We start from the raw sequence: 26,291 nt of genomic DNA, 5'->3' as shown, positions 1-26,291 counted from the left end.
GTGTGCAAGTACATGTGGACGAATGCAGAGATGGCTGATAGTATGCGTGAGGGTGTGGTTGTGCTGATCCCAAAGAAGGGGGATCTGAAGCGGTTAAAAAATTGGCGCCCCATCACATTGTTAAACAGCGATTACAAAATCTACGCCAAGATAATTGCCAACCGTATGCGTGACGTGGTGGAGTGTGTTGTGAGTGAGGACCAGTATTGTGCGGTGCCTGGGAGACGTGTGCATGAGAGTTTGTGTCTGATGAGGGATGTGTTGTGGGACGGCAAGAAGCGAAAGAAGAATGTGTATGTGGTGAGTGTGGATTTTGAGAAGGCGTATGACAGGTTGTCGCATGGGTTTTTGTTTCGGGTGTTGTTGCGAATTGGATTCCCGGCTGAGTTTGTGTGCAGAGGGAGGAGTTTGTATGAAAGTATCTTTAGTAGAATGTTGGTAAATGGGAAGGTTGGAAGGAGAGTGAATGTGAAGTCAGGAGTGCGCCAGGGGTGTCCTTTGTCGGCCGTGGCGTTTATCTGCGCCATGGAGCCTTTACTATGCATGATTAGAAAAGATAAGGTGGTGCGGGGGATTCATATCCCTGGCAGCAATGGGAGAGAATGGAAGGTGAGTGCTTATATGGATGATGTGTGTGTGATGTGTGAGCCTGAGTGTGCTGTGAGGAGGGTGAGACTGTTGGTGTCAGTGTTTTGCGGGGCGTCTGCTTTTCAAGTGAATTGGGATAAGAGTGAATGTAAGGTGTTTGGTGAGGCTATGTTGAGTGTTGTGTAAATAAAGCCTTTCAGGTTTTAAAAAAAAAAAAATCTGTTCTTATCAGTTTAATATCTGATACGTCCCCTATCTGGGGACCATAAATTAAAAGGATTTTTAGAACAGGGAGCTGGAAAAAGAGCTTGCTCTGTCCACTCCGCGCATTGACCTGGTATTGCAGTACCTCCAGGACCGGTGCACCCCCTTTCTTATTTCAGTATTCAAAAACAGAAACGACGAGCAAGAGGTGCAGCACAGCTGTGGCTGCTGCTACCCAAGCACTTTGATAGACACTCAGCCCGTCTGCTGTGCCGTGGAGCTCGCAACATTGTATCCACTGAGCAGCTGAGTCTGCTAGAGTGTGCACCGCACAGGTACAACTGGAAGCAAAACAACACACACACACACCAGTTCATATGGCAGCCGCACTCAATAGTTCGTACCTACCGCTACGCTAATAGCCAAGTTGGAAACATCGGGCAGGCACAGCGTATCCTGGCAGCCTGCGTCTGTATGCTCCACGTATTCGGGTCATGGGTGTATGTGCAGGGGGTGCGGTCGCATCTGGGGCCCCGAGCCCTAGGGGGCCCATAAAGTCTCTCTTCCCCACATTGTAAACCAATGCTATCAATGAAGCCTTATAGTTTGGGGGCCCAGTTCCAGACTTTGTACTGGGGCTCTGCAGCAGCTTCAAGTTACACCTCCGGATCAGGATAATGCTAAGCCATTCCAACCAGCCTGTGTGAGTGACCTGCAGTCGCTGGTAGTCGAAAAGCGACTGCCCGGCCAGCCCCGGATGCGCGCTTCAGAGTGGACAGACAGCAGCTGACCCCCAATCACACAGGTCCGAGGCTTGCTATGCAGCACGGAATACCTCATTGAACTGCAGCGCTCCACGCGGGCTGAGATACACGCTCCACGTGGGATGTGCAGTATTCGTCCATGAAGATCCAGGCCAACGCTTAGAGATGGAGCAACACTCAGGGAGCAAAGAACTCCAACGAACGGACGTCTACTTTAAAAGGATGTATTGCTTTATTCAATGCATGGACACAGAAACAGTTCAACCGCTTGATTACAGACCGCAGTCAATACAGTAAAGAAAGAAATGTGTCTGTTAACTGTAAACTTGCATGGAGCTCGTTTGTGAGCCACTGACTGACTGAATGCTGCTACCGCCGCCGCGGCTGCTGCCTGTCTGAAACTTGGTCTGACGTTACATGCACCACCAGGGATAAGGCCTTGCCTATAAGCATTCCCCAGCTAGCAAAAGCGGAACCTCCCTGCCTATTCCTCACCATGGAAGAACGGAACCTACCTTTTTTTTTAAAAAAAAGAAAGCCACAGCAGCCAACTAGATTTTGGTAGGCCGCTGTCTCCCCCTTGTGTGCTGCATTAAAAATGCACTCCGCTAAAATAACAATGATCCACGAAATAGAGCGTATGGAGAGAATGAGGCTTCTAGATGAGCCGTCAGGCTATGATAAATTGTATCACACCTGGGCGATATGGATAGATGCCCCGGAGCTCACCCCTATTTACTAGGTGGTTACAGACAGGGACATGTGAGTAACACGTTTAGAAAAAGGAGGAAAGGCTCGGGTGGTAGACTGTACTCGGAGGTGGTGCAGGGGGGAACACCGGAGATCTGGACAAAGTCGGAGGACCCGGTGGAAGTACCCCCTGCGGAGCCATCCCAGAAGGCCCCTCCCCCTCCCTGCCAGGAGGGGTGCGGAGTGTCACCTCCAAAGGTGCAGAGGCGGAAGCAAGCCGAGTACCCACCCCAGTTGAGGGGACAGAGACGGTTATGGGAGCTGGCCTGCTAACCCCCATGGAGGTTCCGGAGGTGATCGAATCAATTTGGGATCTTACGCAGATCCCTCTCTCGGGCACCGTAGGGGGTCCACTAAGTGAGGTAGGTTCCTCTCCAGCATCCCCGTTCACGATAGATTCGGATGCGGGGGGGGTGTGAGAGTGCCAGCGAGGTCTTTGGCTTGCCCGGAGACTTCTAAAGAGAAGACCCACGCATATCCCTAGTCTCCAATGGCTGCTCTATCGGGACTCACTTTTAATGTCAGAAGCATCGAGAGCCACATGAGGAGGGTCGCCCTCTTCAGCTATCTGACAATTTTTGCTGCCTCCGTTTTTTTCCTACAGGAGTGCGGGATCCCGCATAGGGCCCAGTACAAAAAATCCCAAGATGACTGGGTACATGGGCCGGCGGTCTGGTCCGGCTCTAACGAGACCAGATCGGCGGGGGTCGCCATTCTTTTTAAAGGGAACGTTTTAATTGACGTTATTAATGAAATTTTTCCAGGCAGAGTTTTATTGGTCAAAGCTTTTATCAATGGTATTAAGTGGCAGTTTTTAAACTTTTATGGGTCAACAGATAAAAATGAAAGAGCTGAAATGCTAGAGATTTTTCCACTTTTTATAAATGATTCAGAACCTCTGATTTTAGCAGGTGATTTTAATTGTATTTTAAAGGGGGAACGACGGCTTTCTAGCTCAGTGAGCATGAACTACGATAAGACCTCTTCCATATTAAAAAATGTGATTTTAGACAGGAAGCTCACTGATGCTTTTAAAAAATGTAACCCTAACGCATCAGAGGAAGCCGGCGTCACCTGGAGCAACAGACTGTGCAGCTCCAGGATTGATTTTATGTTCTGCTCTTACCAAGTACTGCCTTTTAGATGTGACCTTTTTACCAATGTTTTCTCTGACCATAAGCTTGTTTATTTTAAAGTTGATACCGTTTTTAAGAGAAAATCCGGTAAGAATGCCTGGAAGTTTAACGTGTCCCTTTTAGAAGATCCGCAGGTTTTATCTGATTTTATCACTTTTTATAAAGACTGCAGGCGAGTGGGGGGCGTGGCCTAGCCGAGCTGAAAGATGGCAGCATAATCTTAGCGCTCCGGCTGTTACCACCGCAAAACCAACTTTAAAGCAGCCCTCCGCTTACCTGCAAAGCTACAGCGAGTCCTCCGGTCCTCCCTGCTTTGGAGATGACACGCCGACGGCCCTCCCGGTCTCAACCGAGACGCTTAGAGGAGTTCATTCTCCCGTCGGAGGTCCCGCGCATGAGCGCTGACAGCCTCCCGGCTTCTCCTGTATCGGAAGCAGCGCGCGGAGGAGAGGAGAATGCCGGCATTGAATCGGACCCCGCAGAAAGCCGCCCGCTGGACCGGGAACTGCAGGACTCGGTGAGTGAAGACTCTTCACCCTCCCCTCATGACCAGAGTGATAGAGAGAGACAGAGTCCCCCAGCACACTCCCACACTAAAATGGCGGCGGCCATTACAGTCTCCACAAAACATGGCCACCAACATAAAGCTGTGATAGATTCAGGTGTTTCACCTACACAGCAGTCCCGGCCAGAGCAAGATAAAGCTCCTATGCAGGACTATGAATCAGGGGATTTGCTACCTGCCAACCCCCACAGTTCACCCCATTCGCTAGCAGGAGGAAAAAGGCAGAAACCCCCCACACATGCTCATAACAAAATGGCTACTACCATATCTGTGCATACAAAGCAGGGGTCCCAATATACACAGTTCTCCCCATCGGATAGTCCGCTGAAACAACGCCCCAGAACAGACGAGGAGAGCGCCCTTGACAATCAACCAGAATCTATACATAAATTCATAACGGCCCTACCATCGTCATCCCAGCCGGCTTCAGAAGAGTTCATTAAAAACATGGTAGTGGCCCTTAGCGACTCCTTCCAAGCAAGCTTCAGATCTCTCAACTCATCCATAAGAAGTACAATTGATTCTATTGGAGAGAGAGTGTCGCATACCAAAAATAAAATGGGTGAAATAACACAATCCCATAATGCCTTAATCGACGCGCACTACGACCTGGTAGAAGAAGTTTCCCAGCTCAAAACCAAGCTCGCCGATATAGAAGATAGAAATAGGCGAAATAATATTAAATTCCGTGGTATTCCGGAGTCTATTGCACCATCAGAACTGTCCAATTACTTAAAAAAATTCATGGCAACTCTCCTTCCAGAGGCCACTCCACACGACTTAACCATCGATAGAGCCCATAGGCTCCCTAAACCAAAATTTGTACCTGAATCTAACCCGAGAGACACCATAGCTAGGATCCACTTTTATCATATAAAGGAAGCCCTGATGAGTGCAACTCGTAAAAAGAACCAGCTTCCAGCGCCCTTCTCAAATATCCGACTCTTCGCGGACCTCTCACAGGCCACCATGAACGAGAGGAAAAAATTCCAACCATTCACGACAGCCCTACGTCAAGCCAACATCTTATACCGATGGGGCTTCCCAGCAAAAATAATTATACGTAAAGACAACGTCACGCATATCTTTAAAAAACCAGAGGACTTCCAACAAATACCAAAATCCTGGGGAGTCAAGCTGCCGCTACCACAGCAAACCCAATCTCCACCAAAGAAACAGGGAAAACAAACCCAAGAATGGACCCAGACCTAATCCATTAAGCGGATCTACCTTTCATCCATAACAACTACTAAGGTGGTTGTGCCCCAAAAAAGCTCCTTGACAGGCGAACTTTCTCGTCCCCCCCTTTATTCAGCGTGCACACGCACCTTGCTGAATTGACATACTTCATGACGTCTACCTCAAATACAAACAAGCTTGTTAAATCTAAAACTGTTTGCTGTTTAAAATTCCTCTATTTTTTCTCTGTATTACTAACAACTACACACAAATGTGAAAATGCTAATGTAACCCTAGACATCTGCAGAACACCTGTTTTATCTTTTTATGTTAAAACTTTCCTACCTTCTCACTTTTCACCAAAAGATACAGGGCTTCCACAGACACTCAAATCAATCCCACATAAACAAAAATGTCCATACAAATTCTCTCCTTAAATGTAAACGGGCTAAACTCGCCATTTAAAAGATCCTCATTTTGGAAGGAGGCAATCAACTCAAAAGCCGAAATAATATGTGCACGGGAGACACACTTTGCTTCTGATGCCTGCCCAACTATGACACATAAAAAATTCCCAAAAATTTTCAAAGCCTGCGCTTCTAAAAAACAAGCAGGAGTCCTGATAGCCTTCAAAGACTCGCTGCATATTGATATAACACACCAAGAATCAGACCCCAAAGGCAGATTTCTAATCCTGTCAGGCCACGTAAATGGCAAGCCGTTAACTATTGCCAACATCTACTCCCCAAATACAGCCCAAGTCCGATTTTTAAATAAAACCATAAAAAAGATAAGAAAATGTGAAATCGGCACCCTACTAATCTGTGGAGACTTCAACTCCGTACCAGATAACACTCTCGATTCTACAAAAGGGTCGTCAAGATCTACCCCGCCACTACTTCCCTGGCTACACAATAATGCTCTATTTGATACTTTTAGATGCCTCAACACATCATCAAGAGAATATACTTTCTATTCATCAAGACACAAGTCATTCTCCAGGATTAATCTAATCCTAACGGATAGATCTACCCTTCCGCTCATTAACGCATCACACATAGGCACAGCCACATGGTCTGACCATGCACCAGTCTCAATAACAATATCCCTAGGGCAAGCATGCAACACAACAAGATCTTGGAGAAACAATGTGTTCCTCATGTCACTTCCCAAAAATCAAGCCGACATCTCCTCCGCAATAGAAGACTATTTTAAAATCAACTCAACGCCAGATGTCTCTCCCACCACCATCTGGAATGCCCATAAAGCTTATATTAGAGGTATCCTGATTAAAATCAGCGCAAGATATAAAAAAAGAAAAAACCCACCAGTTAAACGAACTCCTGACACGCATCACAGAAAAAGAAAACATTCTGGTAAATTCCCCTTCCGTTTCCCTACACAACGAACTATCCCAACAAAGACAAAAGCTTAGAAGTCTCTTGATAGACAACTTTGAAAAAGAAATGAGATCCTCAAAAGCAACTTACTACGCATCCAACAATAAACCCACGCGCTTGATGGCAAACGTAGTCAAAAAAAAGATCTCCAGAACCAAAATTCCATACCTTATCGACCCACATAACCACAACAATAAAATCCATCATCCTTCCCACATAATAGAAGCGTTCCGCCAATATTACAAAGATCTATATAATCTAAAAGACGACCCCTTCACTCCCCAACCCCACTCTCACAATATTGAACAATTTCTTAGAGGAATAAACTTACCCAAACTCTCAAATTCTCAACTCAACCTCCTCAATGCCCCATTAACACCAAACGAAATCATAGAGAACATTTCTCTATTAAAACCCCACAAAGCCCCAGGCCCTGACGGGTTCTCTAACGACTACTAAAAACTCTTCTCAACACACCTTGCCCCACACCTAACAAATGCCTGCAACCAAGGAATCTCTGAAGGATCCTTCCCATCCGAAATGTTAGAAGCCACAATAATAACTATCCCCAAACCAGGGAAGGAACCCAACTCACCCTCAAACTTTAGACCAATATCCCTATTAAATTGCGATATAAAACTCTACACCAAAACTCTAGCACTAAGACTCTTAAATATCTTACCCAATTTAATACATTCGGATCAAGTTGGTTTCGTTAAAGACAGACAAGCTTCAGACGGAACTAGAAGGATATTAAATCTTCTACACAAACTTGAAATCACACATACCCCTTCAGTACTACTTGCCCTAGACGCTGAAAAAGCCTTTGACAGGCTCCACTGGAAATATGCCTTTGCCACCCTTAATAAATTCGGATTCTCCGGCAACATACTAAAAGCTATTCAAGCCCTATACACCACCCCATCGGCGAGAATCTTCGCCGAAGGCATGTTATCATCTTCCTTTCCAATCACTAATGGCACCCGCCAGGGTTGCCCACTTTCCCCTCTAATATTCACCATGGTTATGGAACCCCTGGCGGAATACATAAGAACCTGTCCAGATGTTCAGGGAATAGCAGCTAGTTCAAGACAACACAAAATAAGCCTATTCGCCGACGACATTCTGCTTACGTTGTCCAACCCAATTCCATCCCTAAGAACAACGCAAAAAATATTAAAAGAATTTTCAGATATTTCATACTATAAATTAAACATTACCAAATCACAAATCCTAGGCATAAACATACATGACACCCAAAAAATAGACATACAAAATGAATACCCTTTTCAATGGCAATCCAAGTCCATCCCATACCTCGGAATAAACTTAAGCTTCCCCACATCGCGTCTAGTTGAAGCAAATTTTCCCCCACTCCTAGCCGAACTTCAAAAAGAATTAGACACCTATCACACATACCCTCTCTCATGGCTGGGCCGCGTCACTATCTACAAAATGATGACTCTTCCTAAAATCTTACATTATTTTCGCACCCTACCAATTCCGATACCCAAAAACCTCCTAAATAAGTTTCAAAGCCAACTCTCCAAATTTGTGTGGCAGAATAAAAAGCCAAGAATCGCACTCTCCATCTTAACCTTAAAGGGGTTGTCCCGCGAAAGCAAGTGGGGTTCAGCACTTCTGTATGGCCATATTAATGCACTTTGTAATGTACATCGTGCATTAATTATGAGCCATACAGAAGTTATTCACTTACCTGTTCCGTTGCTAGCGTCCCCGTCTCCATGGTGCCGTCTAATTTCAGCGTCTAATCTCCCGATTAGACGCGCTTGCGCAGTCCGGTCTTCTCCCTTCTGAATGGGGCCGCTCGTGCTGGAGAGCTGCTCCTCGTAGCTCCGCCCCGTCACGTGTGCCGATTCCAGCCAATCAGGAGGCTGGAATCTGCAATGGAACGCACAGAGCCCACGGTGCACCATGGGAGAAGACCTGCGGTCCACCGTGGGTGAAGATCCCGGCGGCCATCTTCGCAAGGTAAGTAAGAAGTCACCGGAGCGCGGGGATTCGGGTAAGTACTATCCGGTTTTTTTTTTAAACCCTGCATCGGGTTAGTCTCGCGCCGAACGGGGGGGCTATTGAAAAAAAACAAACCTGTTTCGGCGCGGGACAACCCCTTAAATAGACGTCAGGGCGGATTGGGTCTCCTCAACTTAAATTCATACCGTAAATCCACTATTCTCAACAGCTTGTAAGCCTGGACAAGACACAACTCAAAAATTAGTTGGCCTGCCTTGGAAAAGGACTTTAATAACCAAAAACCTCTGAAACATCTTCTAGTCGCATCTATTATAGATAACCTACACCCTACTACGTCGAAACCTTCAATAGGATCCCACCTTTCGCCACCAATGAGGGCATCGTTAGAGGCCTGGACAGACTTAGTACGTACCTCCAACATCTCCACTCCCTCTACTCCCCTGAAAATTCCGATAGGAACCTTAGAGCTTCTAATCCCTAACTTAAACATAGGATCTTGGCCCAGGCAGGAACTCAAATTAATATCCGACCTCTTCTCATCTAATAAACTCCTCCCCTTTCAGGATCTAACCAACAAATACCACCTCCCAAGCTCAGATATCTATAAACATAATCAAATTTCCTCATACCTTCATAACCACCAACTAGATAACCTTAAAATCCCCAAACTAATTGATTCATATCTAGAGGAACCACAAATAAAAATGAACACTCGAACTTTCTATGACATCCTCTCAGGTAACCTGAAACCGCCAGGTAAATGTCATCTCATTAACTGGAACAGAGACTTTGGGAAAGAATTTCCCTTAGACAATTGGCTCAGAGCCTTTGAATGGGCCAGGCGATCATCACAGAGCGCGAACTTAATTGAGACACACCTGAAATTACTTACACGCTGGTACTTCACCCCTCTGGTTTTATCCAGAAGGGGATTATCTGATAACGACAGGTGCTGGAGGAAATGAAACAATAAAGGCTCGCTCATTCATATTTTCTGGTCCTGCCCTCTTCTAATCCCTTTATGGAAAGAAGTCTACAATCTAATATATAGACTCACAGCTTTCCGCCTTCCTTTTGTACCAGAACTCGCTCTGATACTACTAAGCACAAACAAAATGCCTATACACCTCAAAAAGTTAGCGGGTCACATACTATTAGCAACAAAATCTATTATAGCAAGACGTTGGAAATCTGAGATTATTCCAACGCTGTCCGATCTCATCAACCTAGTCTCGGAACACTGCCTTTTTGAAAAAATTTTGGCCCTCAGAAACAATGATTTCAACAGATTTGAAATAATGTGGAAACCCTGGATCAACACATTCCTCCTTCAAACAAAATCTTCTCGGTGAATCTGCACATATCATCACTTAACTAACAAGCATTATACTCTACACTTCCCTCATAAATCCCCAACATACCCCAACCTTCTCCCCCCCTCCCCCCTCTTTCCCACTTACACACTAACATTATATTTCAAACCAGTTATACAATGTTTATACTCTGTTTTAACCAAAATTTGTTGGACCTTTCGTGAATACGAATACAGTTAATAATCTGATTTACATAAATGATTGCTACATATATAAGAACTTTGTAAACTGCTAATACCCAAATCGTGAATCCCTCTTCTATTTCTGTAACCCTTCTTAGAAAATAATAAAAATCTATTGTTTAAAAAAAAAAAAAGACTGCAGGCGAGTAAAAGATCCCAACACTCCCACCAGCGTGTGGTGGGAAAAAATGAAACAAAAAAGTAAAAACTTTTTTATCAAGGTTGGGATCAATAAAGCCAAAGAAAAACGCACATTTTATTCTAACCTGAACACTCACCTGCAGACCCTGTATAAGTTCAGAGAACATGACATAGAGGTGGACCACGAGATCATCGAGGTGAAGAAAGAGATCGCTCGGTGCCTGGAGCAGAGGGGAAAAGAAATCATATTCCGTTCCAAAGTTCAACATCTAGAGGAGAACGAGACCTGCTCCAGGTACTTCTTCAAGAAAATCCATGACAAGCAGAAAGTCCTCGATGATCTCGGTGGCACCAAGGACATACAGGGTATTTTAAAGAAAGTGTATGAGTTTTATGCGGATCTTTTTAATACTAAGTCTGTTGACATTGATTTTATGAACGACTCGTTGAAGGAGATCACTGATATTTTAGATCCTGGCTCTCGTGAGATTTTATTACGGGACATCACAGAACAGGAGATTTTAGAGACTATTAAGAGTTTTAAACCAGGTAAGGTGCCTGGGCCTGATGGTATACCCATAGAGTTTTATGTCACCTTTTTGGTATTTTTAAGGATGACCTCTTCTCCCTTTTTACTGAGGTTTTTATGTCGAAAGCCCTCCCGGGGTCCTGGAAGAAGGGTGACGTGTCTCTCCTATACAAGAAGGGAGACAAAACTGACATAAAAAACTGGAGACCGATCACCCTTCTGAACAGCGACTACAAGATAATGGCAAAAATATGTGCGAACAGACTAAAGACCATAGCAAGTAAAATTGTACACCCCAACCAGGTCTGTGGGGTGCCCGGGAGGGCAATATGGGAGAATCTTAACCTTTTAAAAGATTGTATCAGTGACACAAAGTCCAGGAACGGGAAAATGGCCATTTTAACAATAGATTTCGAGAAAGCCTTTGACCGTGTGTCCCACTTTTATCTTTTTAAGGTTTTAGAGAGAATGGGTATCCCGGAAGGTTTTTTATTGTCTTTAAAAGCGTTTTATGAGAATTGCATGAGCAAAATTTTAGTCAATGGTTTTAGGACACAGGAAGTACTTTTAAACTCCGGGGTGAAGCAGGGGTGTCCCTTGTCCCCACTACTTTTTATTTGCGCACTGGAGCCTCTTTTATGTACAATCAGACGGGACAAGCAGATCCGTGGGATCCGCCTGCCCGGCGGGGGGGGGGAGGGGGCGGGGGGTAATCGAGGCCAAAGTGGTGGGATACACGGACGATGTGGCAATTCTCGGAAGGGACACCCTGTCGATCCAGAAGGCTGTAAGACAGATTGAGTTTTATTGCTGCGCTTCGGGTTTTAAGGTAAATTTTAACAAAAGCAGTATTTTAAATATCGGGGAAATGCCCCTGCCAGATGTCCCCATTCCTGTGTCCGACTCAGTGCAAGTTTTAGGGCTCAGTCAGACGGGCGTTTTTTCGTGCGATTTGCGCATGCGCATGCGTCCGGCGATTTTTTAAAACCATTGCTTTGCAATGGTATCGGACACATGAGCGCTTTTTATGCGCTCGTCCGATAAATTATAGAACAAAAAATCGCAGATCGCACCTATCTGCGATTCCTGTTCTCTTCTGTATATGCGCTCTATGGGGCCGGCGGCAGCAGCGCCGACCCCATTGAGAACATATAGAAGACAAATCATTCTTCTCTGCCACAGCTGTAACAGCTGTGGCAGAGAAGAACGATGTTTGCCCATTGAATTCAATGGAGCGGCAATACAGCCGCTCCATTGAAAGCAATGGGCTGCCGGCGTGCGCGGGGTGAATTGTCGGGAAGGGGTTAAATATATAAACCCTTCCCTGCAATTCATCCTAAAATGTGTTAAAATAAAAAAAAATTGTATACTCACCTTTCCGCTGCAGCCGGAGTCCAGCCGCGGCCGCTGTCAGTTCTCCTGAACTGCTTCTCGGTACTATTCAGCCGGCGGGGCTTTAAAATCCCCGCCTGCTGAATGATCTGCCTCTGATTGGTCACAGCCTGACCAATCAGAGGCCAGTTTCACTCACACACCCATTCATGAATTCATGAATGGGTGAGTGACTGCTGCCTCTCAGCGCTGAGCCAATCAGGGGCAGGTCTGACTCACATCCATTCATGAATTCATGAATGGGTGTGAGTGAGGCATGCCTCTGATTGGCTCAGCGCTGAGCCAATCAGGGGGCAGGTCTGACTCACACCCCCTTCACACCCACTGCAGGACGGCCGCTCGGAGCTCCAGCTGCCGGGAGAAGGTAAGTACATATATATTTTTTATTTTTACACATTTTAGGATGCATTGCAGGTAAGGGCTTATATATTTAAGCCCTTACCGACAATTCATCCCGGGCTCGCCCGCAGCGCATTGCTTTCAATGGAGACGGCTGTATTGCCGTCTCCATTGAATGCAATGCGCTGGACAGCTCCGGCCCGTTTCTAATGAAACGCGGCTAGGAGCAGATTTTCGGGCGATTTGCGGGCGACTTGCGCGCACCGGTCACGCGATTTGCGGATGCGCATCCGTCATGCGATCCGCAAATCGCGCAAAAAAACGCCCGTCTGACTAAGGCCTTAGGTGTCTCCTTCAACGAGGATAACAGAGGTCTTAACAGCTGGGTCTTGGTGGTACAAAAAATTAACAAGAAAATATGTATGTGGAGCATGCGGCAGCTGACCATGGAGGGGAAGGTTTTAATCACCAAATCCGTGATTTTACCTATTTTATTGTACCTGAGCCTAGTGTTTCCCCCTCCTGGCAGAGTTTTTAACAAAATTGTAAAAGCATGCTTCACATTTTTATGGAACTCCAAAATGGAAAAATTAAGCAGGGAAATAGTGATGAAGCCAAAGATAATGGGCGGAAAAGATTTCCCTGATTTTAAAGCCTTTTTATACACAAAGTATTTTAGTTTGTGTATTGGTGCTCTTTTTAAAAACCACTACTGGTCTTATTTTATACGATACAATACTGGCTATTTTATGAGGAGGAATGGATGGTTTAAAACAGTTTTAAATTCCCCTTATTCTTTTAATCTGTCCCATGAATATAAGATTTTAGAAAAAATAGCCATTTCATATGATTTTACTGGGAAAAGCCCACAAGTTTTAATGAACAGTAAAATTATTTTAAAGAATATTAAAGAAAGTGGTTTTTATGTGCAAGTAAGCAATTTTAACGAAAAGAAAAGCAAAGAGACCTGGACAATGGTTAACCATTATATTTTTAATTCACAGAAAGATCTGGCCTGGAGCTGCGTCCATGACTGTCTTCCATGCCGGGCATTCCAACATCGTAGAGGTTTGACCAACACTGCCGCATGCCCAAGACCCAGATGTGGAGAAGACGAGACGACGACCCATCTGTTATGGACTTGTTTTATCGCTAAGAGAGTTTGGACCAAGATTCTGCCGCTAATGATAAAAATAACTGGAATAAAGAGACTTACATTGGACGCTGTTTTATATGGATGTCTGGAATGCCCCACACAGACTCAGAGAATTATGGCATGGAAGATGGTCAACTCGGTCAAAGCAGCTCTGTGGAAGGCCAGGAACATTTTAGTTTTTAAACACGAGATTTTATCTGTGAAGGACATTTTATCCATCAGTCTTAACGAGATGCACCAATACTACATAGTGGATAGGAAAAATGTTACAATTTTAGCAAGGAAATGGCTTTTATCAGAGTGGAGTTCCATAATATGATGTCACCAAGTGCCCTTTTATGTGAATTTTAAGCTGTTTTGGTATGGTTTTTACAACGTGTATTGTATGTAGACAAATGTTTTAAGTGGTATGTTTTAAATATGTTATTTAATGTGTTTTTAATGTACTATGGACAAACATTTTAAAAAATGTCTATGTATATATATGTTATGTAAATAAAAACACCCCCCATTTGGAGGGTTTGTCAGCTTAAAAAAAATCTATTCTTATCAGTTTAATATCTGATACGTCCCCTATCTGGGGACCATATATTAAATGGATTTTTAGAACAGGGAGCTGGAAAAAGAGCTTGCTCTGTCCACTCCGCGCATTGACCTGGTATTGCAGTACCTCCAGGAACGGTGCACCCCCTTTCTTATTTCAGTATTCAAAAACAGAAACGACGAGCAAGAGGTGCAGCGCAGCTGTGGCGGCTGCTGCTGCTACCACCCAAGCACTTTGATTGACGCTCAGCCCGTCTGCTGCCGTGGAGCTCGCAACATTGTATCCACTGAGCAGCTGCGTCTGCCAGAGTGTGCACAGCACAGGTACAACTGGAAGCAAAACAACACACACACCAGTTCATATGGCAGCCACACTCTATAGTTCGTACCTACCGCTACGCTAATAGCCAAGTTGGAAACATCGGGCAGGCACAGCGTATCCTGGCAGCCTGCGTCTGTATGCTCCACGTATTTGGGTCATGGGTGTATGTGCAGGGGGCCCGGAGCCCTAGGGGGCCCATAAAGTCTCTCTTCCCCACATTGTAAACCAATGCTATCAATGAAGCTTTATAGTTTGGGGGCCCAGTTCCAGACTTTGTACTGGGGCCCCGCAGCTTCAAGTTACACCTCCGGATCAGGATAATGCTAGGCCATTCCAACCAGCCTGTGTGAGTGACCTGCAGTCGCTGGTAGTTGAAAAGCGGCCGCCCGGCCGGCCCTGGATGCGCGCTTCAGAGTGGACAGACAGCAGCGGACCCCCAATCACACAGGCCCGAGGCTTGCTATGCAGCATGGAATACCTCATTGGACTGTAGCACTCCACGCGGGCTGAGATACACGCTCCACGTGGGATGGGCAGTATTCGTCCATGAAGATCCAGGCCAACGTTTAGAGATGGAGCAACACTCGGGGAGCAAAGAACTCCAACGAACGGACGTCTACTTTACAAGGATGTATTGCTTTATTCAATGCATGGACACAGAAACAGTTCAACCGCTCGATTACAGACCGCAGTCAATACAGTAAAGAAAGAAATGTGTCTGTTTAATGTAAACTTGCATAGAGCTCGTTTGTCAGCCACTGACTGAATGCTGCTGCTGCATGTCTAAAACGTGGTCTGACGTTACATGCACCACCAGGGATAAGGCCTTGCCTATAAGCATTCCCCAGCTGGCAAAAACGGAACCTCCCTGCCTATTCCTCACCATGGAAGAACGGAACCTACCTTTTTTTTAAAAAAAGAAAGCCACAGCAGCAGCCAACTAGATTTTGGTAGGCCGCTGTCTCCCCCTTGTGTGCTGCATAAAAAATGCACTCCACTAAAAATAACAATGATCCACGAAATAGAGCGTATGGAGAGAATGAGGCTTCTAGATGAGCCATCAGGCTATGATAAATTGTATCACACCTGGGCGATATGGATAGATGCCCGGAGCTCACCCCTATTTACTAGGTGGTTACAGACAGGGACATGTGAGTAACACGTTTAAACCACAATCGTAAAGAGAAACAACAATCCCGTAGCCCGCCCCCCCCCCTTTTGTTTTATTTTCTCTTTCTCCCGTGTCATAGATACCTACCCTCCCTTACCACTCCCCCCCTTACCCTCCCCTCATTCCCCTGTTTTTAGACCTTATAAAATATCACAGACAAACATGATATAGTTCAACTCGAAATTGATTTATTAAGTTTCATTGTCAAAGTTATTTTTACATTGCTTTGAGATAAGGCAAAAGTTTCCCCCCCTCCATGAAACCAATAAAACCTATATTGAATAAAATAAAAATGATGCAGTTACCGGTAGTTCTGCAGCTTCTTGGTGGAAATAAAGACCATCTCCCGTCTCCCAGCTGCAGCAGAGACTGACTTAAATGGCTGCCAAGCCCGGTATTAATGCTTCTAAATTGATGACATCACAATGGAGTGACATCAGCCTGCCATACACCTGGCTCATGACATCACAATGGAGTGACATCGTCAGCCTTCCAAACACCTGGCTCATTTGCATACAGTATGTATGTATGTGAGTCTATCTATCTATCTTTATTAATTATGTAGAATATAGATATGGATTATTTCTGAATTACAGATTTTGTAGATATAGATTAAAGATAGATTTAAGATTGTGTGTGTGTGTGTGTGTATGTATACATATATATATGTGTCATCGGACGCCCTTGAACATGCCCCAACATGTTCTATAAAGCTGCATTGTGATGTCATTAAGGCTCTATTATGGCACGTACAGCTTGGAACCATAAATACTAGAGCACGCCAGCCATTTACAGTCAGTCTCCATTGAAGTTGGAAGTGGGCAAACAAGTACTAGGATATCTTCCTAAGAAGCCACAGCAGCCGGATAAATTGTATGTTCCACCCAACGGCTATTTTATTCAGCCCGCAAGGGGGAAGCAGCGGCCTACAAAATCTCATTTAGGTAGGTAGGTTCAGTTCTTGGAGGTTGGGGAATGCTTATGGGCAAGGCCTTATTTCTCATCCCAACTCGATTATTCAATTCTAAGCGCAAAGCGCAAAAGAATTAGCGTCCAACTTTTATGTACGGATTTAATTCTCTCACTTCCCAATGTCATAGAAACTTGAAATTTGGCACAAGCATTGATTATGTGATAAATAGCAAAAGCTAATGGGTCCCAACTCGATTATTCAATTCTAAGCACCAAAGAATTAGCGTCCAAATTTTACGGCACAAAAGAATTAGCGTCCAACTTTTACGTACTGCATTTTTCCATTTATTTATTTATTTATTCATTTATCTATTTTTCCAGCAAATTTAGGAGCATCGTCGACAGTTATGCCCCCTAAACGAAAATTGATTGCTCAATCTACATCTCAAGCACGAAAGAAAAAGACATTACGAGCTTCAGAAACAGATAAACAACGGGATGCAAGATTAGAAGCTGTTCGAATACAAACTGCTCAAGCCCGTTCTTCTCAAACCAATGAGCAACGAGAATCCAGATTGGAAACCGATCGATTACGCACTGTGCAAGCCCGCTCGAATGAAACAGGAGAGCAACGAGAATCCAGATTGGAAACCCACCGATTACGCACTGTGCAAGCCCGCTCGAATGAAACAGGAGAGCAACGAGAATTCAGATTGGAAACCCACCGATTACGCACTGTGCAAGCCCGCTCGAATGAAACAGGAGAGCAACGAGAATCCAGATTGGAAACCCACCGATTACGCACTGTGCAAGCCCGCTCGAATGAAACAGGAGAGCAACGAGAATCCAGATTGGAAACCGATCGATTACACACTGTGCAAGCCCGCTCGAATGAAACAGAAGAGCAACGAGAATCCAGATTGGAAACCAAACGATTACGCACTGTGCAAGCCCGCTCGAATGAAACAGGAGAGCAACGAGAATCCAGATTGAAAACCAAACGATTACGCACTGTTCAAGCCCGCTCGAATGAAACAGAAGAGCAACGAGAATCCAGATTGGAAACCCATCGATTACGCACTGTTCAAGCCCGCTCGAATGAAACAGAAGAGCAACGAGAATCCAGATTGGAAACCAAACGATTACGCACTGTTCAAGCCCGCTCGAATGAAACAGAAGAGCAACGAGAATCCAGATTGGAAACCAAACGATTACGCACTGTTCAAGCCCGCTCGAATGAAACAGAAGAGCAACGAGAATCCAGATTGGAAACCGACCGATCACGCACTGTTCAAGCCCGCTCGAATGAAACAGGAGAGCAACGAGAATCCAGACTGGAAACCGATCGATCACGCACTGCTCAAGCCCGCTCGAATGACACAGTTGACCAACGGACAGCAAGACTGGGAACCAATCGAGAACGCAATGCTCGATCCAGACAGACACTGCACGCTGATTTGAATCTTGCTGCATTCCATTATGATGCTGATTATGATTACAGTCATCATCTAAGTGTCATTATTGGAAAAATGGACAACTTATGCACATTTTGCCGTGCATTGAAATTCAAAAATGAAACTCCAGGAATGTGCTGCGCAGGTGGAAAAGTGAAATTGCCTGAATTGCATTTACCACCCGAACCATTATCAACGTTGCTATCCGGTGACACAAGCCAGTCTAAACATTTCTTGGCAAACATATGCAAGTACAATTCATGTTTCCAGATGACATCGTTTGGTGCAACAGAAATCATACGAGACAATTTCATGCCAACGTTCAAAGTCCAAGGCCAAATTTATCATCTCGCTGGATCACTTCTACCACTGCTGAATTCAGATCACAAATTTCTCCAAATTTATTTCATGGGAACCACCGATGAACAAGTTGATCAACGTTGTCGAGTCAATACCAGCACTAATCGAGAAATTGTTGCTGCATTGCAAAATTTATTTGAGCAACACAACCAATTAGTTCAACTGTTCAGGACGGCCCTCGAGCGTATGCCAGCTGATGATTACGTTGTTGTCATTAGAGCTGACAAAACACCAGTCGGCCAACACGAAAGACAATACAACGCACCAACAATTAATGAAGTGGCGATCGTCATAGTTGGCGAAGAATTTAACTCGCGTGATATAGTTCTTCATCGCAGAGAGGGTCATCTTCACCGAGTCTCCGAAACTCATCGCTCATACGATGCATTGCAATATCCAATTTTATTCTGGCAAGGAGAAGATGGATATCATTTCAATATCAAAATGAGAAATCCACAAACACATGAGGAAACCAATAAGAAAGTCAGTGCCATGAATTACTATTCATATCGATTGATGATTCGTGAGAACCCAGACAATCACATTTTGAAATGTCGGCATTTGTTCCATCAATACATTGTCGATATGTATGCAAAAATCGAGACCGAACGACTTCTCTTCATTCGATTGAATCAAACCAAATTGCGTTCAGAAGAATATATTCATTTACGTGATGCAATTGCTACTGATGGCAATCCCAATGAACTGGGAAAAATGGTCATCCTGCCGGCTACATTCACAGGAAGCCCACGGCACATGCATGAATACGCACAAGATGCAATGACTTATGTTCGCGCATATGGCCGTCCAGATTTTTTCATAACATTCACGTGCAATCCTACATGGGATGAAATTAAAGAACTTCTGTTGCCTGGGCAATTGCCTTCGGATCGCCATGACATCATCGCACGTGTGTTCAAACAAAAATTGAAATCCATGATGGATTTCATTGTCAAACATCATGTTTTTGGGGAGACACGCTGTTGGATGTATTCCATTGAATGGCAGAAAAGAGGATTACCGCATGCACACATTTTGATTTGGTTGATCGACAAAATTACACCAGACAAAATTGATGAAGTCATCTCAGCAGAAATCCCAGATTTCAACACTGATCCAGGCTTATTCGAAGTCGTTACTAAAAACATGCTTCATGGTCCATGTGGCGCAATCAACAACTATTCTCCATGCATGAAGGATGGAAAATGCACGAAACGCTATCCAAGAGACTTACATGCCGAAACCATCACTGGAAATGATGGATATCCACAATATCGTCGACGATCAACTGAAGATGGTGGCAAATTAATCACTTTAAAAGTGCGCAACAATGACATTGAAGTCGATAATCGTTGGGTTGTGCCGTATTCACCATTACTCTCAAAGACGTTCAAAGCACACATCAATGTCGAGTATTGCAATTCAGTGAAATCGATCAAGTACATTTGCAAATATGTCAATAAGGGAAGTGATATGGCAGTTTTTGGAGTGGAAAATGCATCTGCACCAATCGATGAAATCGAACGATATCAATTGGGACGCTACATTAGTAGCAATGAAGCTGTTTGGCGTATTTTCTCATTTCCAATTCATGAACGTCATCCAACAGTTGTTCATTTGGCAGTACATCTTGAAAATGGACAGCGCGTGTATTTTAGAACAGAAAATGTACATGCAAGAGCATCTTCACCACCGCAAACAACGTTAACTGCCTTCTTCTCATTGTGCACGCATGATTTGTTCGCAGGAACGCTACTTTACTCAGAAGTGCCAACATACTACACATGGAATGCATCAGCGAAAAATTTTCAACGTCGTAAACAGGGCAAACCAGTTGAAGGACATCCGAATATATATTCGTCCGACACGTTAGGCCGCCTGTATACAGTTCATCCAAACAATCAAGAATGTTTTTACTTGCGCTTACTGTTAGTTAACATGCGTGGACCGAAATCCTTCCAACAACTGAGAACAGTAAATGGTGAAGTATGTGCGACCTATCGAGAAGCTTGCCAACAATTAAAGCTTATTGAAAACGATGCCCATTGGGACACAGCACTCAATGATGCATCAAATACTGCTCAACCACAGCAAATACGCACGTTATTTGCGATAATATTGACAACGTGTTTCCCATCCAATCCGAAAGATCTTTGGGAAAAATACAAAGATTACATGAGTGAAGACATCCTACATCGTTTGCGAGCAACGAATCCGGACATGCAATTCACAACAAACGTGTATAATGAGGCGTTAGTTTCGATCGAGGATATATGTTTGGCAATCGCTAACAAAAGATTGGTGCAGTTGGGAATGTGTGCACCGAATCGAGCTGCAAATAACGCTTATGATCGTGATTTGCAACGTGAAACACACTTCGATGTCGATGATTTGGGTACATTTGTTGAAAAGAATCTTCCAAAATTGGTTCCAGAACAACGCATTGTATATGACACAATCATGAAAGCAATTACAAATCAAAGCAGAGGATTGTACTTCATAGATGCGCCCGGAGGTACTGGCAAAACGTTTCTCATTTCAATCATTTTGGCAACTATACGTTCACGAAATAAAATTGCACTGGCAATTGCATCATCTGGAATTGCGGCAACACTTTTGGATGGTGGTCGAACAGCACATTCAGCACTGAAATTGCCCTTGAATTTGCAAACCACTGAGACGCCAACATGCAATATCACCAAAAATTCCGGAATGGGCAAAGTTCTCCAAACCTGTGAACTTATCATATGGGACGAATGCACAATGGCTCACAAAAAAGCATTGGAAGCGCTTGATCGTACTCTGCAAGATTTGAGGGGAAATGCACAGCCCTTCGGTGGAGCACTCATTTTATTGTCTGGTGATTTTCGACAAACTCTGCCAGTTATACCCCGTTCAACACCCGCTGATGAACTTAATGCATGTCTCAAATCATCAGTTCTATGGCGACATGTAAAGAAATTGACTTTGAAAACCAATATGCGTGTTCAACTACAAAATGATGCATCCGCCGAACGTTTCGCCAAACAATTGCTGGATATTGGGAATGGGAAAATGCCTATCGACAGATCTACACAATGTATCACATTGCCAACAAACTTTGCAAAGATGACATCAACCAAAGACGAATTGATCCAAAAGGTGTTCCCAAATATTGCGCGGAATTACCAAAATCATCAGTGGCTCAGCGCACGGGCTATATTAGCAGCTACCAACAACGATGTCAATGCCATCAATTTCAGCATTCAAAACGGAATACCAGGCGAAGCGACAACGTATAAGTCCATCGATACTGTGATGAATCAAGATGAAGCTGTCAATTACCCAACGGAATTCTTGAATTCACTCGATTTTCCAGGTATGCCACCGCATATTTTAACATTGAAAATTGGCGTGCCTATCATTCTTCTCCGAAACATCAATCCACCACGACTTTGCAACGGTACAAGACTTTCAGTGAAAAAGATGATGAACAATGTCATCGAAGCTACAATTTTGAATGGGAAATTCACAGGGGAAGATGTCCTGTTGCCACGGATTCCAATTATCCCAACAGATATGCCATTTGAATTCAAACGTTTACAGTTTCCGGTGCGACTCGCTTTTGCAATGACCATCAACAAAGCACAAGGACAATCGCTGCAAGTGTGTGGGCTAGATTTGGAGAATCCGTGCTTCTCACATGGACAACTGTATGTGGCCAGCTCACGCGTCGGAAAACCTTCGGATTTATTCATCTACGCACCAGACGGAAAAACAAAAAATATTGTGTATCCACAAGCACTTGATTAAATACATAGAATTAAAACAACACTTTGTGTCTTCTTTTCATATGGAAAACATTTCAATGTAAATTCAATGTTATAAGAACGAGTTTCCTTGATTTTCCTTTCTTCTGATGTTGCAGCAACGTTTAAAAACGAATGTATGTATGTATGTCTGTCTTCGCAGCAACGCGCGACGGGTACGCTAAGACATACATACATACATACATTCGTTTTTATATATCTAGATGACGGCAGCTGCGACCACTGAGGTTTTGTAGGCCGCTGCTTCCCCCTTGCAGGCTGAATAAAATAGCCGTTGTGTGAAACATCCAATTTATCCGGCTGCTGTGGCTTCTTGGGAAGATAGCTTAGTACATGTTTGCCCACTTTCAACTCCAATGGAGACTGACTGTAAATGGCTGGCGTGCTCTAGTATTTATGGTTCCAAGCTGTACGTGTCATTGCATACAGTCTATCTATCTATCTATCTATCTATCTATCTATCTATCTATCTATCTGGGTTATTGCATACAGTCTATCTATCTATCTATCTATCTATCAGGGTTATTGCATACAGTCTATCTATCTATCTATCTATCTATCTATCTATCTATCTATCTATCTATCTGGGTTATTGCATACAGTCTATCTATCTATCTATCTATCTGGGTTATTGCATACAGTCTATCTATCTATCTATCTATTTATCTATCTATCTATGACATCAGGAAATGAGAGAATTAGATTCCGTACGTAAAATTTGAACGCTAATTCTTTGGCGCTTTGAATTGAATAATCGAGTTGGGACCCATTAACTTTTCCTATTTATGACATAATCAATGCTCGTGCCAAATTTCAAGTTTCTATGACATTGGGAAGTGAGAGAATTAAATTCCGTACGTAAAATTTGGACGCTAATTCTTTTGCGCTTAGAATTGAATAATCGAGTTGGGATGAGACATAAGGCCTTGCCCATAAGCATTCCCCAACCTCCAAGAACTGAACCTACCTACCTGAATGAGATTTTGTAGGCCGCTGCTTCCCCCTTGCGGGCTGAATAAAATAGCCGTTGCGAAGACAGACATACATACATACATTCGTTTTTATATATCTAGATGACGGCAGCAGCGACCACTGAGGTTTTGTAGGCCGCTGCTTCCCCCTTGCAGGCTGAATAAAATAGCCGTTGTGTGGAACATCCAATTTATCCGGCTGCTGTGGCTTCTTGGGAAGATATCCTAGTACATGTTTGCCCACTTCCAACTCCAATGGAGACTGACTGTAAATGGCTGGCGTGCTCTAGTATTTATGGTTTCAAGCTGTACGTGTCATTGCATACAGTCTATCTATCTATCTATCTATCTATCTATCTATCTATCTATCTATCTATCTATCTATCTATCTATCTATCTATCTATCAGGGTTATTGCATACAGTCTATCTATCTATCTATCTATCTATCTATCTATCTATCTATCTATCAGGGTTATTGCATACAGTCTATCTATCTATCTATCTATCTATCTATCTATCAGGGTTATTGCATACAGTCTATCTATCTATCTATCTATCTATCTATCTATCTATCTATCTATCTATGACATCAGGAAATGAGAGAATTAGATTCCGTACGTAAAATTTGAACGCTAATTCTTTGGCGCTTTGAATTGAATAATCGAGTTGGGACCCATTAACTTTTCCTATTTATGACATAATCAATGCTCGTGCCAAATTTTAAGTTTCTATGACATTGGGAAGTGAGAGAATTAAGTTGGGATGAGACATAAGGCCTTGCCCATAAGCATTCCCCAACCTCCAAGAACTGAACCTACCTACCTGAATGAGATTTTGTAGGCCGCTGCTTCCCCCTTGCGGGCTGAATAAAATAGCCGTTGGGTGGAACATACAATTTATCCGGCTGCTGTGGCTTCTTAGGAAGATATCCTAGTACTTGTTTACCCACTTCCAACTCCAATGGTAATTGGCTGGCGTGCTCTAGTGGTTCCAAGCTGTACGTGTCATAATACAGCCTTAATGACATCACAATGCAGCTTTATAGAACATGTTGGGGCATGTTCAAGGGCGTCCGATGTTGATGACATCAGTGATGACATCACAATAGCAGGTGGCTTACTTACTCGATCTACGTGGGGGGGGGGGCGTAACTTTCGACGACGCTCGCGCGCCATTTATCGTAGGATATTTGTACTATGCCTATAATCTTCCCAGGAGTGTACTTAACAACTTCCCAAAGTTTCATGGCGATCGGATGAATGGTGTAGTAGCGCATAAAGGACAAACAGACACGCACGCACGCAGACACGCACGCACGCACGCAGACAGACATACATTCAATTTTATATATATAGATAATATATATATATATAATGTATATATGTAAAAAAAATATAAAATCTGTAGTTATGTATGTATGGCGGGCAAAAAAGGCCTGCTGTATGTTTTTAAGTTCTTCGGATGACCATGCTGCTCTAATATTCTCCTTACTAGGGTGTACTAATGCTGGCCCAGGGGAAGGCAATACAGCCCTATGGGGCCGAAGCCAATTTCCCTTATTTTAGGTAAAAAGTTTCCATCCGTCCCCACTCGAAATGCGGCCGGCCGAAGAGATCCCTCCAACCGACCGGCCAACGCACCTTCAGAGACAAACTAGTGCTTGCTTCTAGTGTCATCGCCGGCTTAACCATCCTTTGTAGGGAGCTGACGAGTCCTGCAGCAGCAACAGGCTCTGCAAGCCTAGGATGCGTGAGCACGGTGCAAGAGGAAGGACTGAGGAGGGGGAGGGGGGGCGCGGTTGAGAAGGCGTGGGGCGGGGCTATGCAAAGTTTTCCAATTCTCCCGGCTGCCTGGGTGCATTGTGGGTGCGCCCAGAGTGGCGGCTGAGTGTGTTGCCTCAAGCCTTGGAAGTGGAGTTGGGCGGGCCGGGCTACAGGTGAAACCCATTTCGGGTTATCGCTTCTCAGCCTTTTGGCTAGATCAAGTGTACTTTGTACCTGGAAGGTACTCAGGCACCCCTCTCCTCGGCCTTGCGGGATCGCCCACCTCGGTGGGCTTAACCCGCATGCTGCTATAGGGGAGAGGGACTAGTCCTAGGTTAACGAGCAGCGATCCCCCTAGCCTCTTTTGGTTCGCAGACCAAGAGAGGGCAATTGCAACACACTGGTGGAGCAAATTGCGCTAAAAACATGGGTGAAAACCCAGAATTCATACCGGCTTATGCCCGGAATTTAAACTCTGTTCGTGTCATCCTAGCAGAGAATATGGCGGAAGCACGTGGCCTGACGTACGTCGTTAAGGACGTGCTCATGGGCGTTTTCAACGTCCAACTACACGAAATTCTAGCGATTCAGGACTACCCTAAGAGAAGGACTTATGATGTGACATTTACGCAGAAAGGTATCTTCCGTGACCTAATTTCTGCTTTACCAACCAAGAAGGATCCCAGGTTGGAGGGAGTCCAGATAATCGAGCACGTCCTTGATGTCACCAAACTCGTAGTGATTAAAATGTATTCCCCTTACACGAACGTTGAAGAGGTGCAATCCTTCCTACAAGAGTACTTCAAATCAGTTCGTTGTGTTGGGAAGATTATGAACGAGTTGGGAATATGGACATCAAAATGGCGTTTCCAGGTCACGTGCATAAGAGATCCCAGCTAGCCAGGGGACATAAGACTTCCGCCGGCACATTTTAAATTGGGTAATGTGAGTGGCGACCTCTACTTTGCGGGGATGCCTGACTTCTGCAGGGTTTGTCAAAAATACGGCCATCACAAAGAGCAATGTGGTAGCACCTGTAAGAAGTGTGGGGGTGCAGACCACGAGACAAACCAGTGCCAAATGGGGAAGAAATGTCATTTTTGCGGCAGAGTTGGTCATCTTTATAATTCTTGTCCCCATAGAGCACAGAACCAGGAGCAGCAGGGGCAGCCCAGACGCAGCCAGAGCCAGCACAGGCGGCCAACAGACCCAAGTGTACCCCCCCAAGGAGAGGAACCCGAGGAGATGGACACCATGACCAGACCCCCCGAAACGGAAGAGAGCGCGCCAAA

At 44.4% G+C, this 26,291-nt stretch overlaps 1 protein-coding gene and 2 non-coding genes across 3 annotated transcripts; all 3 read left to right on the top strand.

The window, feature by feature from the left end:
- The first annotated feature begins 772 nt into the window (after window positions 1-772).
- On the top strand, window positions 773-959 carry LOC136573895 (U2 spliceosomal RNA). The gene has a single exon (XR_010786108.1). It is a non-coding gene; the product is annotated as a U2 spliceosomal RNA (small nuclear RNA).
- Window positions 960-14,198: 13,239 nt separating this feature from the next.
- Window positions 14,199-14,385, top strand: LOC136574098 (U2 spliceosomal RNA). The gene has a single exon (XR_010786227.1). It is a non-coding gene; the product is annotated as a U2 spliceosomal RNA (small nuclear RNA).
- A 2,663-nt stretch (window positions 14,386-17,048) lies between these two features.
- LOC136573577 (uncharacterized) lies at window positions 17,049-25,899 on the top strand. The gene is made up of 2 exons (XM_066574847.1): window positions 17,049-21,458; window positions 25,375-25,899. Exons 1-2 carry the CDS (start codon window positions 17,049-17,051, stop codon window positions 25,897-25,899), a joined length of 4,935 nt encoding a protein of 1,644 aa, XP_066430944.1.
- Window positions 25,900-26,291: the final 392 nt, after the last annotated feature.

The sequence above is a fragment of the Eleutherodactylus coqui genome, chromosome 7, assembly GCF_035609145.1.
Source record: "Eleutherodactylus coqui strain aEleCoq1 chromosome 7, aEleCoq1.hap1, whole genome shotgun sequence".
Taxonomy (NCBI): Eukaryota; Metazoa; Chordata; class Amphibia; order Anura; family Eleutherodactylidae; genus Eleutherodactylus; species Eleutherodactylus coqui.
Note: the sequence above shows the minus strand (reverse complement) of the source record. Positions and strands in the feature narration are given on the sequence as shown.